Source organism: Denticeps clupeoides, chromosome 9, assembly GCF_900700375.1.
Source record: "Denticeps clupeoides chromosome 9, fDenClu1.1, whole genome shotgun sequence".
Lineage (NCBI taxonomy): Eukaryota > Metazoa > Chordata > Actinopteri > Clupeiformes > Denticipitidae > Denticeps > Denticeps clupeoides.
The window spans coordinates 2303137-2323305 of record NC_041715.1 but is presented as its reverse complement, the minus strand read 5'-3'; the positions used below and the strand labels follow the sequence as shown (position 1 = coordinate 2323305).

At 48.6% G+C, this 20169-nt stretch overlaps 2 protein-coding genes across 2 annotated transcripts; one reads left to right on the top strand and one right to left on the bottom strand.

Annotated features, from left to right (window-relative positions):
* Positions 1-1935: 1935 nt before the first annotated feature.
* Positions 1936-16783, bottom strand: gtf2e1 (general transcription factor IIE, polypeptide 1, alpha). The gene is made up of 5 exons (XM_028992309.1): positions 16564-16783; positions 14668-15141; positions 6168-6369; positions 4187-4425; positions 1936-2874 (listed from the first exon to the last, which is right to left on the bottom strand). Exons 2-5 carry the CDS (start codon positions 15113-15115, stop codon positions 2420-2422), a joined length of 1344 nt encoding a protein of 447 aa, XP_028848142.1. The 5' UTR covers positions 15116-15141; positions 16564-16783; the 3' UTR covers positions 1936-2419.
* A 283-nt stretch (positions 16784-17066) lies between these two features.
* rabl3 (RAB, member of RAS oncogene family-like 3) lies at positions 17067-20072 on the top strand. Its single transcript, XM_028992320.1, has 8 exons — positions 17067-17195; positions 17280-17371; positions 18462-18591; positions 18675-18789; positions 19083-19233; positions 19445-19516; positions 19598-19636; positions 19711-20072. Exons 1-8 carry the CDS (start codon positions 17150-17152, stop codon positions 19765-19767), a joined length of 702 nt encoding a protein of 233 aa, XP_028848153.1. The 5' UTR covers positions 17067-17149; the 3' UTR covers positions 19768-20072.
* The last annotated feature ends 97 nt before the right edge of the window (positions 20073-20169 follow it).

The window sequence follows — 20169 nt, the reverse complement described above, 5'->3', positions numbered from 1 at the left end:
AGTTCGGTCGCCGGACCTCTTCGGATTTAAGACCTCTGCTGGAAAGCTGGAACGCCGTCCCATTGGGAGCCCGTTCCCTGAGAAGAGGAGGTGGTGGGCTGGTTCGTGCCTACGGGCGAGCCAGATAGTAACTATCGATTCGTTAACGGTGCTCATTATTAATTTATAAAAACGAGCTCCCCTGAAATGCAGCAGAACGTTGCACAGCAGTTTTTCAGAAACGTTCGTGCACCTCTGTCCTGCGTAAATGTACGGCACGTTACGTACGTTCAGCGTACCTAGACGATCCAATGATTTTTTTTTTCTTCTCATTAGCCTCATAAAAACGTCAGGTCGTGCATCCGTTCATTTTTCCCTACGATGTCGTTCTTACAATTTCATACCAACGGCGCTGGAACTCACTGTGACAGCGCACTGGTGACGTTAAATCAGCCCCGCCCCTGTCACGCCCCTTGTCTCCAGAGGGAGGGAGGGAGGCTGCTCTTTAATAATGAACTAGGCTGAAGAAGGACTTTAATTAATTTGATTTAAGCCTGTGGTTCTGAGAGGGGGGTGTTTTCACCACCACCGACTACCTGCAGGACTTGTTTTTGTACGTGTTTGTGGAGGACAGCCATGCCCTCTGGCCACTGTGTGTGTGTGTGTGTGTGTGTTTTATGTGGACACACCTGTGGACATGGACACGAAACTCAAGGGTGGAGAATCAGAGATATATAAAAAAAAAAACACTTGAGTCCTGAAGATCCTCGTTACGGGAAGATTCCAGTTCTCGTACCCAGAGTCCACCTCCAGATCTGACAAAATGGCGGAAGTCCTTTCTACAGAACCGATAACAGAGTGACGGCGTCTATGATGGTTTCATCATGTTTCTGGGCCACGTTGTGAGGACGTCGTGGAAGTTCTCCTCAGTAGCTGGACTGGCGTTACCGGACCACGCGACTCCACCAGTTTCCATCTACAATTCATCTCGCTCCTTACTTTCATCATCTGGGGAGCAAATGGAGCCACCACTCCTTCAAATGTCAGGCCTGTCACACCCTGGTTACCTGCAGACATGGCTCCTCAGGCTTCCTCCCGCTTCTCCTTGGCCTCATTATTAACTACACGTATACTACTACTTTTAGCTTTTCAAGACCCGCCTTCAGGAGCCAGTCAGTGTGTGAGACATGATGTGTGAGACATGATGTTCAACGTCAACTTGGTTGACGTTGAAAGGGGTGGCCGTGAACCTTCGCAGCACTTCTAATAAAGTTGGGTGTCGTTGGGTGTTGGAACTTTTTCAGAGCAGTTCGGTCTGGATCATCAGCGAGGCAGGAAAACCAGTCAATTACCCACAATTCCCCGATTGTTACTTAACAAGTGAGTGTAAACGTGCAGGAAATGTTTGTTTCGATCGGGGTTGGTCCAGTGGATCAGAGTGACTCAGGGAACCAGGTCCCGGTTCGGGATTGGGAGGGATTATTTGGGAAGGAGGTCAGTTTATTTTTTTTATTTTTTAAAGAGACGCCACCTTCTTTAAAACAATGTGTTACGTCCTGGTATTTTGGGTGTGTTTCTGTTGTGTGTTTTGTGGTGTTTTGTACCTGCTGTGGGACAGACAGAATAAAAGGAGCCTCAGGAGGAGCCTTGTGTGCCGCGACACACAAACAGGCAGCAGACATGAACTAATAACCTGAACAGACGACGCTGGGAGAACTATTTTTAAAAGCGCCTCACAACCTCACAGAATAAGAAAACAGAAAACTAATCACAGCTGCCAGTGAAAGTGTGTGTGTGTGTGTGTGTGTGTAAGATGCTGGGTAGAGCTTTACCTCTGTAACTGCAGTTCACACAGGACCTGTGATGTGAAGTGGCAGCGTCAACCTGAGCCGAGGGACCCGGCTGCCACCGAGAGACACACACACACACACACACACACACACCTCCTCACGCTCGGAAAGGGAACATCAGGGATTTTATTGAAAATCAGTTCACAAACGTCGCCTGCATGAACACAGAAAAGCGGAAAACACGGAGCCCGACACACACACTTTTCAATCAGGCACCTCAGCAGGCCACCCAGGTCTCCAGGTTACCGTAGCAACATGAAAGGGAGGGTTCCCTTGAAGAGTCTTACAGAAACGCGAGTGCAGAATCGGTTTATTGGTTTATAATGTAAATATCCAATCGGTCGCAATCGTAAAATAAAACAGCATGGAGGGAAATATGCAACATCCTCCCAACTCAGGCAGGCTAGCGACTTAAGGGCTGAGGTGGAACACGGGGTGAGGTTCTAGAGCCCAGAAACAGGGTTTTGTGCTGATCTGGAATCAGGTCGTGATGACCCTTCAGGAACTGAAAATCCAGAAAGAAAGAAACAATTTCAGAGGCATTCACACAGACAAAGAGAATAATGCGAAGTGAAGAGCAGTAAGGGGGTTCAGAAGTAGTCCTGGTAGAGCGTCTGGCCCATCTGGATGTAGGCCTCCTTCTCCTGGGCGCTCATCTGCTCCACCAGCTCGGGCCGCTGGCCGACCTCGCTGTAGGAGAACGGCCGGCCGCCCACCATGACCGTGGGCTCGTCCGTCACTTCCTCGAACTCGTCGTCCTCTTCGTCCTCCTCGAACTCGTCCTGGCGGCCGGGCCGGTGCGAGGAGCCGGCCATGTGGGCGGGAGCCTGGGCCGGCGAGTCCTCGTCCGATTCGCTGGTGTCGCTCTCGGAGTCGCTGGGATTGGCTCTGGGCACGTGTGCCCGAGTGGGGGCTCCGCCCGCCGGGCCGGCGGCCGTGCCCCTCTTCTCATAAATCATGAGTGTATTGATCACTTCCTCGTTCTCATCCAGTGCTGCGCCACGCCCGGCCACGCCCGGCTGAGGTCCAGTGATGTCGTTGACAGCTGAATCACAATAAGGGCAAAGGTCATTACAGTTCCAATGTACTGCTTTTTACAATCATATCTTTAAAACATAAAACATAATATAAAAATTTTACATTTAATCTGTCCATTATGTAATGTAAGAATCAGCATGATTACGATTAATTAGCATTAATTAAATTGCCACATTCGCCAAATTCTCATTAAACAAGTTTTTATGAACATTCTATGTTATATTCTTACTCTACTGGAACAAACTAGTTTCAGTGCCTTAAAGGTCCCATGACATGAACATATAAATCAGGCAGTGGTGGCCTAGCGGTTAAGGAAGCGGCCCCATGATCAGAAGGTTACCGGTTCGAATCCTGATCCGCCACTGATGTGCCAGCGAGCAAAGCACCGCCCCCACACGCTGCTCCCAGGGCGCCTGTCATGGTGCCCACTGCTCACCAAGGGTGATGGTTAAATACAGGCGACACATTTAACCGTGTCACAGTGTGCTGCGCTGCAGTGATGTTCCCTAAAAAGTGTGAGTGACGGAACTGCAGGACCATAGACAAGCTAGTGGGAACGCATATTGATATTAAATAATCATGTCAGGGGACCTTTAACTTATGATTCACTACAAAACACTAACCACAAAGGCCATACCTTGGACATTAAAAAAATAACAAAATAAATCACACTTATTCAAAGTACAAATCAATTTGTATTCAAATATGATGTTGCACTCTCCACCATGTGCCCTTATTTGTACATGGTGTTTTTAAAATTGTATATTGTGCCTTTCTTTTTAAATTGTATTTATACTCTGTATTCGTTACTGTTACTGTTTTTGTATTTAATGTTATTCTTATGGGTCAGAGAGTAACGTAATTTCAATTCTCTGCATGTCCTGTACATGTGGCAAAATTGACAATAAAGTTGACTTGACTTGACTTGACTTGAAATAAAGTAAATCTAACTGTTTTTGAAAGGGTAACATATGTTTTATAGACACAATGAACTATTTATATATAGACATCAACATATTTATATGACGTGGTAGCAGCCTAGTGGGTAACACACTCGTCTATGAACCAGAAGTCCCAGGTTCAAGCCCCACTTACTACCATCGTGTCCCTGAGCAAGACACCTAACCCTGAGTGTCTCCAGGTGGGGGGACTGTCCCCTGTAACTACTGATTGTAAGTCGCTCTGGACAAGGGCGTCTGATAAATGCTGTAAATGTAAATGGCCAAATTTATATCGCATACCGTTTATACCGCAAAAGCAATACACATATATGTAAAGTGTAGTGAATGTAAAACGTAGCTGAACCCTGTGGGACCCACATCTCATGCTCTCCGCCTCGGTGTACGCGCCCTGCACCGTGCTCTCGGTCAGCCACACCGGCCGCTCCTTGGGGGCCTTGTCCTCGGACGCCTGGCGGTGGTGGCTCTCTGGCTCGTCCATGCTGATCTCCACGTTCTGGGTGTACAGGTCCGCGTACGACGAGCCCTTCGTCGACCACGCCTCCCGGTGGGGCGTGCCCGCCCCCATCGCGCCCGCGGCTTGCGCTTGGCGCTCTCGGCTGAAAGAGCGGCGAGAGGGGGAAGGATGAGTCTCAGACTGCGCATCGGCCGCTAAACTAAACCCGGACCGGCACCGAGCACCACAAGTGGCGCGTTTGCGAGACGCTGCGTTATGGCGGAAATTGCTGATCGATATCGGTTTTGAAGCTACAGTAGCTCGTGTGCCGGAGTCTCGCGGGCGCTCTTTATCATGGTAATGCGCCGCTACCAAGAAGGCGGTGACATTTACGCGACGCCGCCGCGGAGGTAAAAATCTTTGTAGAGATATCTGCGGCGTGGCGATGGCGACTGGATTACAGCGGATTTACACGCATCCTTTTCACGAAGCCGGCTGGAGAGGCAACCGCTCGCTGTACTACGTAAGATAGGCGTCGAACGAAAAACTTCCCTCACATTTACATTCAGGCCGAGTGCTGATTGGAAGTTAATTTTGTACTGGCAGGCCGCATTAAACATAGTGCAAGCGTAGTAACCTCCGAACCTGTAAGGGGCGCCATAAGGCTAAGCACAGCTCGTTGTTGTCCGGCCTGGTCTTTTCATCGGAAACGTGCACCGTGCAGTACAACCACAAAGGTGTCATCCGCCACTGTTTTTAGTAACCAAAACCTGTACGTATGACGAGTTAGGGGTTAAAGGTCAAGTCCACACGGATACACAGAAAAGAGAAATTGATGCCGATAGTAGCCTAGTGGGTAACTAGGTGGTATAGAGGGCGGTAGTAGCCTAGTGGGAAACTAGGTGGTATAAAGGGTGGTAGTAGCCTAGCGGGTAACTAGGTGGTATAGAGGACGGTAGTAGCCTAGCGGGTAACTAGGTGATATAGAGGGTAGTATAGAGGGCGGTAGTAGCCTAGTGGGTAACTAGGTAGTATAGGGGGTGGTAGTAGCCTAGCGGGAAACTAGGTGGTATAGAGGGTGGTAGTAGCCTAGTGGGGAAACTAGGTGGTATAGTGGGTGGTAGTGGCCTAGTGGGTAACTAGGTGGTATAGAGGGTGGAAGTAGCCTAGCGGGTAACTAGGTGGTATAGAGGGCGGTAGTGGCCTAGCGGGTAACTAGGTGGTATAGAGGGTGGTAGTAGCCTAGTGGGGAAACTAGGTGGTATAGTGGGTGGTAGTGGCCTAGTGGGTAACTAGGTGGTATAGAGGGCGGTAGTAGCCTAGCGGGTAACTAGGTGGTATAGAGGGTGGTAGTAGCCTAGTGGGGAAACTAGGTGGTATAGTGGGTGGTAGTGGCCTAGTGGGTAACTAGGTGGTATAGAGGGTGGAAGTAGCCTAGCGGGTAACTAGGTGGTATAGAGGGCGGTAGTGGCCTAGTGGGTAACACACTCGCCTATGAACCAGGTTCAAATCCCACTTACTACCATCGTGTCCCTGAGCAAGACATTTAACCCTGAGTGTCTACAGGGGGGGACTGTCCCTGTAACTACTGATTGAAGGTCGCTCTAGATAAGGGCGTCTGGTAAATGCCGTAAATGTAGAAATTCACCCTGAAACCAGTTTTAGTGAATAACCGCTCTGGGTCCCCCGAAATATCATTTCCGTGTGGACGCACGGCCTTAGACTAACCCGACAAAACACTATCGTAGCAGTCAAGTGTTTCTCCGCCATAAAATGAACTGTAACCGTAGGTAGATCCTACAGACGCATCGGGTAATGACACTTGACCTTCCCTTCCATAATTTTTTCCAAAATAAAAAAGTCCCAATACAAAGTATTCGTTCCATGACCCGACTCGCAGCAGACCTCTGTTTCAGAGCAGGAATCTCCGTAGGCTCAGGTTCCAAGAGTTCGTGCGACAGGTTCACGTCTTCTGTCTCCCGTAGCAACACGTAGATGGGCTCGATTTGATCGTTGAAGCGGGCGACGAGGGTGCGGGCGTCTTTCTTTGGCACAGCTGATTCGTCCTCCTCTACCTCTGTCTGACAGAACGTACAGCGGAATGTCCCTGAAACAGAAAACCAAAGACTGTTTTGGAATAATCGGTACAGATAAAAGGTGGAAGATTATAGTTACAGGAAAGCCTGACTTCCGGTGCCATCGTCTCCTACTTTTTTTTCGTACTTTTAAATTAAAACCATGATGTGTGTGCTGCATTTTACTTCCAAGTGGTTGCAATCCCACCGGCATTCGGCCCGTCTAGATGAAAAAGTGAGTCACCGAGCACGGATTTATTACATTTCGCTTCCAAACGTGGTACGGGAGCTCAGTAACGGCGGCCCCGCCCCCACAAGGATGATCCATGTCTGGCAATTAAGCCTAACGACGTAAACGGTGAGGCTGCATGATCAACTGCCGCCGTCTGAGCTTGTATTACACCGCTTTGCCTAGGCGTTCGCGCGCTGTCACGTTCCTACGTCCAAGGGACTAAGAAACGCAACAAGGGTGTGGAGAGGAGGACGTCCCCTCTCACACACACAAACACCCAAACCAAGCATACAAACAGTTCTTTTACTTACAGGGTGGTAACAGGTACAATAAAACAGCGGACTTTGCACAGCTAACCAACATCAGGCTAAAGGACGAGACGGTCCAGTGGAGACAACTCAAATACGCACAAGTTAACAAAAAGGGCACATAAAGCAAACAGGCTAACAACAAAGGTCTATCACACAAAGCAACAAGAAACACGAATGAGATCTCCGTGGACACTGGGGACCTCCCAAAAGAGTAAGGGCCTAGCAGACCCTGGGGACCTCCCGAACACTAGTCAAAGTCTCTTTATATAGGTGGAGGTGACCAATAGGCAGATGGTAGGAGGAGCCGGTAGGCTTCGACTCCTCCCCCGAAGTCAACCTAAAAGAGACAGGACACAAAAACACAGCCAGACACACAGGACACGTGGGAGTGTACGTCCAGGGACGTAACACGCGCTCTAATGTCCTGTTACGCACATACGTGGACTTATTATAGCATATATAACGATGCGTATTGCTCGCCCCGCAGTCTGTGCACTAATCTAATCTCGCAATACAGATTCAACGTCCTCATGGAAGGCGGGGACAACATCCATCTGTCCTCTCAGGAGGACCGGAGGAGCACAGTGCGCCGCCGCTGTAAGGCGCTGGATCGTTCGGTACCTGCTGAGCGTGAACCGGATTACGGATATCCTCTGTAATTCAGCCCCCTGTAACAAGATTTCGCAGACGAGTGGCTCATGTTATTAGCGGGGGGGGTTAAAGCGAAGGGGCGGAACCTCCCGTCATTACGCTGTTATCAGCGCAAATAAAATAAAAGCCAGACGGGCGGGGCCCGTTTCACTCGCAACTTGCCGACCCAAGCAGCCCGGACCCAGGGGTCACACAAGCAGGACTGCCGGACAAAAACGTCCACACACACACACACACACACACACACACACACACGGCATCCAACTGGGAAGGAGATGAGTTTCCACCTCCCTACAACGCTCCTGGTCGAGGCGCCGTGTGCGTGATGCCGGCCGTGTCAGCAATGCTGCCCCCTGTTGACAAGTTGTGAGTATAATCCGTTTACGTTTACAACATTTATAAGATATTTGGTGGCCTAGCGGTGAAGGATCTGGTCCCGTAATCAGGAGGTTGCCGGTCCAAAGCAAGGCACCGTCCCCACACGCTGCTCCTCGGGCGCCTGTCATGGTGCCCACTGCTCACCAAGGGTGACCGTTAAATACAGGGGACACGTTTCACCGTGCTGCAGTGTCTCACAATGACAATCACGTCACTTTCATATATGACACATATTTCTATTAATCTTCCTATGCACGGTCAAAACAGCGCGGTTCACTATGGATGTTGTGCTGCTATAACTGCATGTGACAAAAATCTGGAACCTTGATTCGATCCTGGGTCTTCTGGTTCGTTGGCGAGTGTGTTACCGGCTAGACTACTACCACCCATCCACACACACACAAACCACAAAAGCCAGCTCAAGATCAACCACAGACACACACAGGCATTAGTCAGTGTGTTGGTAGAGCTAAAAGACACAAAAAACACACACTTACTGCTGGCTACACACACACACGCTGGTGCGGCTCGTGTGTGAGAAGACGGCCAAGGCCATCTGCTCCTGCAGCTATTTCCAACCATTCTGACGACACACACACTGCAGGGAGCGATCCCCCCACTTGCCTATGTGTGTGTGTGTGTGTGTGGTAGTAGCCTAGTGGGTAACACACTCGCCTATGAACCAGAAGACCCGGGTTCGATTCCCACTTACTACCATTGTGTCCCTGAGCAAGACACTTAACCCTAAATTGCTCCAGGGAGACTGTCCCTGTAACTACTGATTGTAAGTCGCTCTGGATAAGGGCGTCTGATAAATGCTGTAAAATGTGTGTGTGTGTGTGTGTTTAAACCAACCCCAAGACACCCTGCGCATGTTCACACGCACAGCTGGACGCCCGCGCGGACGCTGCGCGTCGACAGGTGACTTTGTCCTCGAGTTCTGATGGACAGGGTGGAGGACTCGGCGCCTCCAACCAAACCGCGCCGCGGTCTGAGGCGGAAAAACGGAGGCGCCTTCTGACCGAAGTAAAAACACATCCGGGCGGTCCACTTGCTGCTCACGTCTCACCAGACAATGAGGGATTCTGCCTTTAGTGTGTGTGTTATGTCCCTGGACGTACGCTCCCACGTGTCCTGTGTAGCTGGCTGTGTTTTTGTGTCCTGTCTCTTTTAGGTTGACTTTGTGGGAGGAGTTGACGCCTACCAGCTCCACCTATATAAAGAGACTTCGGATGGTGTTCTGAAGGTCCCCAGGGTCCGCTGGGGAAATAAAAGTGTACGCTTTGTTTGGTTATGTGTGTGTAACAGTGGACGTCCTCCTCTCCGTGGGACACGTTCCTTAGACCCCTAGTCTTTGGAACGTAACTGTGTGATGTCTCCAGTCCACCTTAAGTCCTATACAGTTCCTCAGTAAATAAATAAGTTGCTCCGGTTGTGCATGCATTAGAAGGACCTGCCGGGACCGTTCATCAGCGCTCGCTGCCTGAACCGCGGGGTCTCGGTGTCCCTCGGCACCGGTCACACGCAGTGTGGTCTTCATCAGGGACCGGAGAAACGGCCGCGGGGGCGGAAGTGACGGGCCAGGCGATGACAGGAGTGACCAGAAGCGGAAGTCGGAGAAAGGACGGGCGGTGACTGACGCGCCCGGCGAAGAGGGAAACGCCAAACTCTTCAAGCGCAAAACCGGTCGGCTACTGTGACAGCCGAGAGAATTTCCAACCAACGCCAGACACGGACGAGGGGCGCGGCCCAGGGCCGTCCCGCCACTGATTAGAGGGGCGGAGATTATCAGTCACCTCCAACCGCAGAGCCAAGGACACAGCTGGACAGAAGGAACTGAACAGAGATAAAGGGACGGGGACACACACACACCACGGAGACGTGAGCAGAGGACCAATTTGCAGAGAAATTCATTTAGTGTGTGAATTCAGTCTCCAGCCATGTGTAAGATTATTACACAGCATGCATTTGGGAGTGTGTGTGTGTGTGTGTGTGTGTGTGTGTGCGCACGCATGAATTAAATATATTTTCATTTCCGCTATTCGTGCTCTGCAATTAACGGTAATCATAAAGTAAGAGCGGGAGCGGCAGCATCCATAGAATCATAAACACACAATTACACCTGAAACACACACACACACACACACACAGAAAGAACGGGAAAGCGAAGTGATTGTCATTGTGAGACACAGCACACAGTGACAAGTGTCCTCTGTATTTAACCATCACCCTGAGTGAGCAGTGGGCGGCCATGACAGGCGCCCGGGGAGCAGTGTGTGGGGACGGTGCTTTGCTCAGTGGTAACTTGGCGGATCGGGATTCGAACCAACAACCTTCTGATTACGGGGCCGCTCCCTTAACTGCTAGGCTGACCCTTGGCTTAACCCTGAGTGTCTCCAGGGGGGGGACTGTCCCTGTAACTACTGATTGTAAGTCGCTCTGGATAAGGGCGTCTGGTAAATGCTGTAAATGTTGTAGACCTCTGGACACTCCGAGACTGATGGGACCAACTTGTCCTCCGTTCCCGCTTTGCGTGCGTGTTTCTGAGGGACGCACCAAACACCGGCCTGCTTCGAACTTACAGGACGCGTGAAAATGAGTCGCGTCACTCAGCGGCGAGAGTCCAACAAATTTTAACGTCGACCGCAGTGCACGTACAAGGCCACAGGGTGGCGCCCCACCAACTCAGATCAGGCCGCCAATTTTTAAGCAACGTCGTTATGATTTGTTTGAATATGTTCTGCGCCGCATCGCAAGGCATCGATCGTATGGTGACGTGGGATCGCGGCGGGTGTCCCGACTGTACGGTGGGGGCCTGCATCCTTTTCTCCGTCAGTCACACCACAGCGTGGTTTTCCGAGGTGGCGGCGTCCTGTCAGTCACCTCGCAAAACTCCGGGATACGACCGGAAAAGGAAGTCCCTGATCAGACCGCAGATGGCCTTATCTCCCTCACGCCAGCCCACCGATCAACTGTCCTGCTTTTCTTTTAATAAAAACCAGCAGCCAGAAGCTGAGAGGCTCTTCAACCTGCTGGAATTATGAAAATGCTGAACTAGAATGGCCTCATTAACCAGTATAATTATAAATATCCAATTTCAAAGTACTAGCGCATGGAATTGAACACAAAACCCGTAGAACCAATCAAGCACCGACTGTACAGCCTGATTCTGATGATAAAAATGAACTGTATTAAACACGAATGACTCTTTCCGGCCAGTGAACCATGAGGTTGTAATTGAAACAGATTCCATCGAAATGATCAAGAGATCGTCCATCACGACATCATCATGTGCCTGTAATGCAGGAAGCGCTTGACCTGTGACCTCTGCGCGGGTCGTCATTGACTTGCGAGTTGGAGCGCGGCTTCACACCGCCGCCCGTATCCTAGCAACAGAGCCAGCCGGCGGCTGTCAGTCAGTCGCTGTGACGGCGGATGTGAGGAGGGGGGGCGGCGGCTCCAACTTCAGCAGCATTTTCTCCGTCCGACAGAACACTTCTGGTATACTGGCTACTGAAGATAACACACACACACACACACACACACACACACACACACACACAGAACTGCTCTTTTCCACCAGTGCTGCTTGTTTGAGTGTAAAATACAAATGAATATACCGTTTTTAGTAATGCTGTCTCATGGTACTTGACGTTACTGCTGCCCCATGTCAAGTGTGCTTCAGCGCCTGCCGACGTGGGTCGCGAAAAGCCACCTTTGCAGTTCAAAGACCCCCCCAGGTTGGCCATTCCCCCGCCCGAGTAAAATGTCAGCCGTTCCATCCCCACGGTTTAAGCCGCGGTGGCGCCACCAAGCCCAGCGGGATATTAATTAGACCACAGCCCCGGCTCTGGCTCGTTTGTGCGCGATCTCTCACGTATACACACACACACACACACACACACTAACTACAGTCCCATGTAGGGTGTGGCAGGTAATGAAAAATAAATAAATACAAACCCCTTTTTATGGGTGTAATTATCTGGTGTGTTTTTATATATATATATATATATATATATGAGACACACACAAAGCTCTGCTGATACTGGACTATTGATTTTTATTAGATATTTTTTCATATCAATAAAACTGGAAACTACCTTGTCGGTTTTGTATAATTATAATTTTTTTTTACATGTATAATAAGCACCATTGTACAGGCATCATTTTCCAGCATCAGTTCTTCAGCTGTTGACTTCGTACAGAGCCGACGCCCTGGTACGTGGCCCTATCGATACGGAAAAAATATCGAACAAAAATCAATAGAAGTCCAGTATCAGCAGGGCTTTATAAAATGAGTAAGAGATGAGAATGTCCCTTTAATGCTGCAGGCTGGCAGGAAGCGCTGGTGTCAGAGCCAACTCGTCGTTACGACCACAGGGACCATCCAACTGCTGACGGGGCTGATAAAAAGAAGAGGTGAGGGGGACGACCCCGACGTCTCCTTCAGAACCGGACAGTGTGTACAGGAGGCAAACAAAAGACACGAGGCGGGTTTGATAACTCTGCAGCAAAAAGTGCAACGGAGTGGCCTGGACCACGGAGCTGATGCGCTGATTCTGCCCCCTGCTGTTCATTACTGGTAAATGCGGCTAAGAAATCAGAGCGCTTCTATAAAAACGGGCACTTCACTGATAATTGTACGGCAAAATGACGACATCACGCGTGCGCTTCCTTACTCATCTGTGTACGGATGAAGGGGACGAGGCCTTCAGCAGAGATCTTGTGTGTGACGCCCACTGACATCACCAGTGTACTGTAGTAATTTTAGATTTAGTCTAGTATTTACGTTACGCTGTCATTTTAGTCTTTATTAGTCTTGGTCACGTCCAGACTCATTTTAGTCCAGTCAATACAGTACAAGTACCTGGTAGAACAGACAAAAAACGCATTTTCCTTTAATTAAACCCGATTTCATAATTAAAAGCAAGGTTATCTTATTATTCTCTGTGTTTTTCTGACCTTATAGACTCAAGAATACTCTACATCCATTCCAGACACGGCAGACACTCTGATTTGTTCCGTGTCTTTCGGTTTACCTTGTAAACCATATTTAGTCTCCTAGACATTTAATCATAAATTACGTTGACAAAAACACTACAGTGTACGTGTGGTATTAGGAGTGTAGAGAACAGAGAAGATGGATGCTCGGCCATGTTTGGTTTGGGGTGAGCTGGACCAACAAGTGCTAAACACCTCTGGGAACTCCTTCAAGACTGTTGGAGAAGCATTTCAGGTGACGACCTCTTGAAGCTCATCGAGAGAATGCCAAGAGTACAAAGCAGTTATCAGAGCAAAGAAACTAGAATATAAAACGTGTTTTCACTTATTTCACCTTTTTTTGTTAAGTACAGAACTCCACATGTGTTCATTCATAGTTTTGATGCCTTCAGTGACAATCTACCAACGTAAATGGTCATGAAAATAAAGAAAACACGTCGAATGACAAGGTGTTGAAAACTTACACATTTCAAAGTAACTGTGAACGTTGAATATTTACTGTGCAAATCTGCAATTCTGGAAAAAATATGATATAATTTGAACTTCTCTCCCATAAATGGTCTTGACCACAGTAAAGTTAGCAGTCAGTAGCATATTTGACAGACATTCATAGAAATACGCAGGATTTTCCTTATACTAATTTAACAAAACCCCAGAGATCCACTTCCACTTTCACAAAGTCATGCGACAACTTACACACACGTTGATTTTTTGAATTGCTGCAGCCGATAAATTGAGAGAATGCTAACGAATACAGCCGCTCTTCCTCTCGCTGCGCTTTGACTGCAGGTAACGTTTCAAAATAAAACCGCAACCCCAAGCCTAACCCAATGATGCAAAAGCACACTACTGACTTACACTTGTAGTTTGACCCTCAAGCTGAAAGCCGCTATATTAAATCATTCCGTGTCTTTCCATTTGGAACTTTTATTTTGAAACACTGCACAGAGTCAAAATACCTTCGGAAGAGTGGGTATATTGTTTAGCGAATAAAAGGAAATCCAGTGAAGCTCTGCGAATGCGGTAGTATAGTATGCGAGTAGGGTGGTAGTAGCCTAGCGGGTAACACACTCGCCTATAAACCAGAAGACCCAGGTTCAAACCCCACTTACTACCATCCTGTCCCTGAGCAAGACACTTAATCCTGAGTGTCTCCAGGGGGGGGACTGTCCCCGTAACTACTGATTGTAAGTCGCTCTGGATAAGGTAAATTTTTAACAGGCTGTTTCTCGGTGCACTCTGTGCTCTCAATCTCTTCCAAAAAATAATGAATCAAGCTACAAGTAGGCGTGGTTTCGCACATATTTACATTTACGGCATTTACCAGACGCCCTTATCCAGAGCGCTTACAGTCAGTAGTTACAGGGACAGTCCCCCCCTGGAGCAATTTAGGGTTAGGTGTCTTGCTCAGGGACACAATGGTAGTAAGTGGGATTTGAACCTGGGTCTTCTGGTTCATAGGCGAGTGTGTTACCCACTAGGCTACTACCACCCATATTTCTGTGGCAGGCCGCTATAAATCAATTTCTCCCGTTGGCCAAATCGTGTACTGTTTATACCGCACAGCACCACCTGGGCATGTGACGTATTGACAGGAGGCGGGTTAAATGGTCCAGAACGAGGAAGTATGTGTGACAGCTGTCAATCAAGCCTACAGGCTCCTCCCCCTTTTTCTTTTTTTTTAGGTTATTAAAAAAGTAAATTACTAAAATCTTCTTGCCGTTACAGGTGAGTGCAGAGCGGCGTTGACCTCTCACCTGTCATGAGGTCGAACAGCTGGTTGGCCTCCAGGTCGGTGAAGGTGCTGTGGCAGCAGGGGCAGCGGAAGGACGCGCGGCTGGTGGAGTCGCGCTCGTCCGTCTCGATGCGCCGCCGCATGTGGTCCAGCTTGTACTTCACCACGTTGACCAGCAGCCGGTAGTTGATGAAGTAGTAGTTGTGGCGCGTGGTCTTGCCGTCGGCGGCCGTCTCCACGCGCATGCGGCACTTGACGAACTTGTCGGCCTTCAGCGTGTTGAGCACGGAGCGCAGCTGCTTGCGGTCGAACTTCAGCAGCTCCAGCATGTCCTCCTCGCGCACGCAGGCGTTGCGGATCAGCACGTCCAGGGCCAGCGCGTGCTCCACGCCGTAGAAGCCCCGCACCACCTGCTTCGCCAGCCGCTTCAGGCCGGCGGGCACCTCGGTCAGCAGCTCGGGTTCGGTCATGCTGCACGGGCGGAGGACGGAAAAGCCTGAAACAGGAACAGGTGAAGAGTTCAGCTTTTTGTGAATGCAGGATGGACAAGAGTCATGATGTTCATAATGAAGGTAAAAAAAAACAAAAAAAAAAAAAAGAGAATTACCAGGGATGCAGACAGTAATGCCTGGTGCATCGGCCAATCAAGAGCTCCAATTCGGAACTAGATCTTAATTAATTTTATCACATTTTTTTTTTGTGGAGTCCTTGTGTGCAGAAGGGTGAACTGCAGGGCCTGTCGAAGCCTGTTGAGACGTTATGTGTGATTTTAGGCTATATAAGAAATGAATATTGATATCGGCCAATCCACTTAGTGAATTGTTATCACGTTTAAGAAGACGTTGTAAATACCGAGTAATAGAAAATGTACGCAAATATAGAAGCATATACACCGATCGATATGGAAAAGCCTGAAACAGGAACAGGTGAAAAGTTCAGCTTTTTGTGAATGCAGGATGGACTTGTTTCAAGGAGGAAGTGTCACGATGTCCGTAATGAAGATAAAAAAATAAGTACCAGGGATGCGCCGACAGTAAATCCTGGTTCCTGGCAACTGCTAAATGAGGACTTTGTACCCATATACTGAATGTAGTGTGTGTGTGTGTGTGTGTGTGTGTGTGTGTGTGTGTGCGTAATATATCAGCTCATTTCATTGTCCAGGTAACTGTACAATGACAATAAAAAGTCTCGAAGTCAATACGCTTCTTCCAAGGAAGAAGAGTCACAATGTCCGTAATGAAGGTAAAAAAAGAATTACCAGGGATGCGCCGACAGAGATACCTGGTGCATATCGGCCAATCCAGAGGTGAATAAGTAATGAATAAACTGGGACTGCACCATTACTGTTAATAGAATGTTTGCGTGAGGCCAGTTAGCTCAGATGGTTATAGCGCGGTGCTAAAAACGCCAACGGTTGCGGGTTCGATAGCCGTACTGGCCACGATTGTATTTCCTCGCTAGTATGGTGGTGAGTATCCCCGCCTGTCACGCGGGAGACCCGGGGTTCGATCCCCAGAAGGGGAGGCGATGCTCTACAGGGACGGTGGTGGCCCAGCGGTTAAGGAAGCGGCCCCCGTAATCAGAAGGTTGCCGGTTCGAATCCCGATCCGCCGAGGTGCAACTGAGCAAAGCACCGTCCCCACACACTGCTCCCCGGGCTCCCGGTCATGGCCGCCCACTGCTCACTCAGGGTGATGGGTTAAATGTAGAGGACATATTTCACTGTGTACACCGTGTGCTGTGCTGCTGTGTATCACTTCACTTTATCAAATATACAAGCATATCGACTGTCCATTTTTTCCCAGAACTCCTCGTGTTCATTCGTCGTGTTATAAATAAGCAGCCAACATAACAAAAAAAAATACACAACGTTTTACAGCCATTACTGGAGACAAGAAAAAGAAAAATGCCGACTGACCAGCCCTGTGCGCCTCAGCTTGTGCTCCTTCTGCCCCGGTCGAGCTGGTCGGATTTAACGGGCTCTTGCACGCTAAACTGCCGGCGTTGCCCGTCGGCGCGCAACGGACATGAAAAGAAAAAAATGAGCGAAAAGACAAACGCTTGTAGGAAAACTAAAAAGAAGAAGCGGGCACAGCTGCCGATTCCCAAACTTCCAGCGAACGAATGGATGCCGCGGATGTGACATGCAGAAAGGCGGGACAAGGGACTGTACTGTCCGCTGATTGGTGCCGGCGTCGTTTGACCTGCAGACTGACACAAAAAATATCCAATAAAACGCCAAAATAGGCGGGCTAAAATAACTTTCTCTCCGCTGATTGGTGAAAACGCAATTTCACGGCAGACTGACGCAAGGACTGTCAAATAAAACGCCAAAGTTGGCGGTCCAAAAGACTGCCCGCTGAATGCCGTATGTTGCAGACTGACGCAAAATCTGTCCAATAAGATAGCAGAATAAGGACGAAAGGCGGGGCCATTAAAGTCAACACAAACCAAGGGACGTTTAACCAACTTCAGCGTATTTCCGCTACGGTGTTGTGATAAAAATGGCATCCCTGGACCGAGTCAAGGTTTTAGTTTTAGGCGATTCCGGTAAGAAATCGACGCGTTTATGTTTGTTTGCGTCTGGTTTCGTTTTAAAACGGCGGCCTTCCTGAAGCGCTTTTCTCGTGACAGGCGTCGGGAAGTCTTCGCTCGTCCACCTGCTGTGCCAGAACCAGGTGCTGGGAAACCCTTCTTGGACGGTGGGCTGCTCGGTGGACGTGAGGGTGAGAGGACCTCAGAAAAGTTGGCAGTGAAACCCAGAAATCTCCACGCATGTCGTCAACTTGCACACACACACACCTTTCAAAGTAGAAGTTCCAAATGGAAAGACTGGGGAGATATTATTGTGAGATGATTTAAACATTAATACGAGTTCCCCTAGCCTGTCCTGCAGTGGCTAGGTATGGTGATGGGTGTAAAGAGTGTTTTGGTCATTCTGCTTCACCGTTTGGAGAGCGGCAGTTTAGACTGTCGGATCTGGAATTTGTCCCTTAATGGCGTCATAAGGCAAAAAGTTACCTCCCGTTTCTCATGCTTTTTCCCGACCCCTCCCCTGAAACATTATCTCCACAGACCGTCATGGCTCCAAACATGTGAAGAATTGCAGTCAGTTCTTTCAGACTCTGAAGAACCAGCGGGTTCATTTTATTTTTTTTTGGGAAAATGACAGACACGACTTCCTGTCTGCAGCAAACATTGTGGTTGGTGAACGGTGTTGATGACGTCATATCCATGAATGCCTGCTCGACATCTATAGGCCACTCTCCTCCTCGTCCCGCCTCTTTCCTCCCTATTAGCATTTAAAGCTACAGACACCGAAACGGCGCGTCCTGGGAAATCTCATTGTGGGACTGGATTAAACTGGCTATAATTCTGCACCACGGCTGAATTTCCGGAAGGACACTTCAGATACAGTTTTAGGGGACCAACAAGACTGATATAAAAGCTAAAAAAAAACTATGTAATGTAGTTGGACCTATTAATATACATTAATAAAGTGCCTTTTGGCTGGAGTCAAACTACATGTGTAGATCCCTGTCCTTGTGAAAGCTGTAGATAATTGGGTAAGTTTCGGGGTTGGGGGTTTTAGGCAGCAAGCAAAAGAGCGGCTGTAGTATTTTGTGTCTTCACAATCGAATCCGCTGCTGCAATTGAAAAACTGCACGTGTGTAAGTTGACATACTTTGTGAAACTGGAGATTTCTGTTTTTTTGTTTAGTGAGTACGAGAAAATCCAGCGAAATTCTATGGCTGTCTGTCAAGTACAGAACCCACTGCTAACTTGGCTGAGGTTCGTCGTGCCGCCTTTTCCCAGGTCCACGACTACAAAGAAGGGACCCCAGACGAGAAGACGTATTACACAGAGTTATGGGACGTTGGTGGGTCAGTCGGCAGTGCCAGCAGTGTGAAGAGCACCAGAGCAGTTTTTTACAACTCTGTCAATGGTACACACCTGGGAACGTCACCTGCTACCTTTCTAAAAACTATTTTTTCCCCCTAATGCTTCAATTTTTTGGTTTGTCCCCAGGTATCATCTTGGTTCACGACCTCACAAATAAGAAGTCGTCCCAGAATTTGTATCGCTGGTCATTAGAAGCCTTGAACAAGGATTCGTCCCCAACAGGAGTTATAGTTTCGAATGGGTGAGAAGACCGTTCCTAATGTTCCATCTGATGTTCAATAACAAACAGGGTTCCCACTCTTAAATCAGACTTAAAATTCCCCGACTTTTCCATGACTTTCCCTGAACGAAAAAAGGACATAAATCAACACAGACTTTTCAAAGATTTGCTAGAATGTTGCACATTTTTATAGCGGCTAAACTGAAACCCTCGCTGGGAACGAAGACGCGTAAATTCACAGAAAAAAAATTCCCCGATAATTCCCTGTCTGGAAATTCCTCCCTTTGCTAACGGAGATGTATTTTCCACCGCAGGGACTATGACCGAGAACAGTTTGCAGAGAGCACGGTTCCCTTGCTGCTGATCGGAACCAAGTTCGACCAGATCCCAGAGAACAAGCGCAACGACGTCCTCACCAGAAACACCTTCCTGTCCGAGGACTTCAACGCGGAGGAGATCAACCTGGTGGGCTGGGTGATTAGTGAGCGTGGTATTAGGATGCATAACTACTCGGTCGAAAAGACCAGAATGAAATCATCTGTTACTGGTCAATATGGAAAAGTAATTTTTTTCCCAGTATCACCTATGGCCGTCCACTCAATCCCAGTAAAATGCTAGACTCTTTATATCCAAGATGGAGTGCAGTGTTGCTGACCGTCTTCTCTGCCTGTCCCAGGACTGCACCAACCCACGATACCTTGCAGCAGGTTCCTCCAACGCTGTAAAGCTCAGTCGCTTCTTCGACAAGGTAAAACCAAAAACTCTACCATGGGGTGTTTTTTTTTTTTTTTTTTTAAGGTTAATGTTTAATTGCAACTAATAAATGCAGGTGATCGAGAAGAGATATTTCACCAAGGACCCAAGCCAGGTGAGCTCCCGTCTCCTACAGACATAAAAATATTTCTGCTTCTGTATTAAAATTTAAACCTCTGTCTTCCTCAGCTGACTGGTTTCACAGACAGGAAGCGTTTCAACTTCAAGAATCTGCACTACGACTGAACGCCTACACTGCAACCCCCATTCTCCCTCCCTCCCTCTCTCTCCCTCCTCCCTCTCTCTCTCCTCTCTCTCTCTCCTCTCTCTCTCTCTCTCCCTCCCTCCCCCCCCTCTCTCTCTCCTCTCCCTCTCTCTCTCTCTCTCTCCTCCCTCTCTCTCTCTCTCTCTCCCTCTCCTTCACTGGATGAGCGTTTTGACTCATGTCTGATGGTTCTATTAACAATTCCTGTCTCATGTAAATACATGTTTGCTATATTAGCAAACAAGCTTAATTTCTCTGTAATAATATGAATAAACTCTGTAGAACTCAAATGTGTGAAAGTGCTCGTTATTGTTCAAGGCTCAAAAAAAAAAAAGTGCACAGAAAGCAGCAAGCATCCCACCTGTCAATCAGCAGTCGAGTTG

What these genes read in the sequence shown, in the direction of transcription:
- gtf2e1 (XM_028992309.1), bottom strand. Translation starts at nt 15,115, where the DNA reads ATGACCGAACCCGAGCTGCTGACCGAGGTGCCCGCCGGCCTGAAGCGG. An exon ending in GCTGTTCGACCTCATGACAG is followed by an intron (nt 6,370 to 14,667) that starts GTGAGAGGTCAA and finishes TTTCTGTTTCAG; the next exon opens with GGACATTCCGCTGTACGTTC. An exon ending in CGAGGCGGAGAGCATGAGAT is followed by an intron (nt 2,875 to 4,186) that starts GTGGGTCCCACA and finishes ATTGTGATTCAG; the next exon opens with CTGTCAACGACATCACTGGA.
- rabl3 (XM_028992320.1), top strand. Translation starts at nt 17,150, where the DNA reads ATGGCATCCCTGGACCGAGTCAAGGTTTTAGTTTTAGGCGATTCCG. An exon ending in TTTAGTTTTAGGCGATTCCG is followed by an intron (nt 17,196 to 17,279) that starts GTAAGAAATCGA and finishes TTCTCGTGACAG; the next exon opens with GCGTCGGGAAGTCTTCGCTC. An exon ending in TCACCAAGGACCCAAGCCAG is followed by an intron (nt 19,637 to 19,710) that starts GTGAGCTCCCGT and finishes TGTCTTCCTCAG; the next exon opens with CTGACTGGTTTCACAGACAG.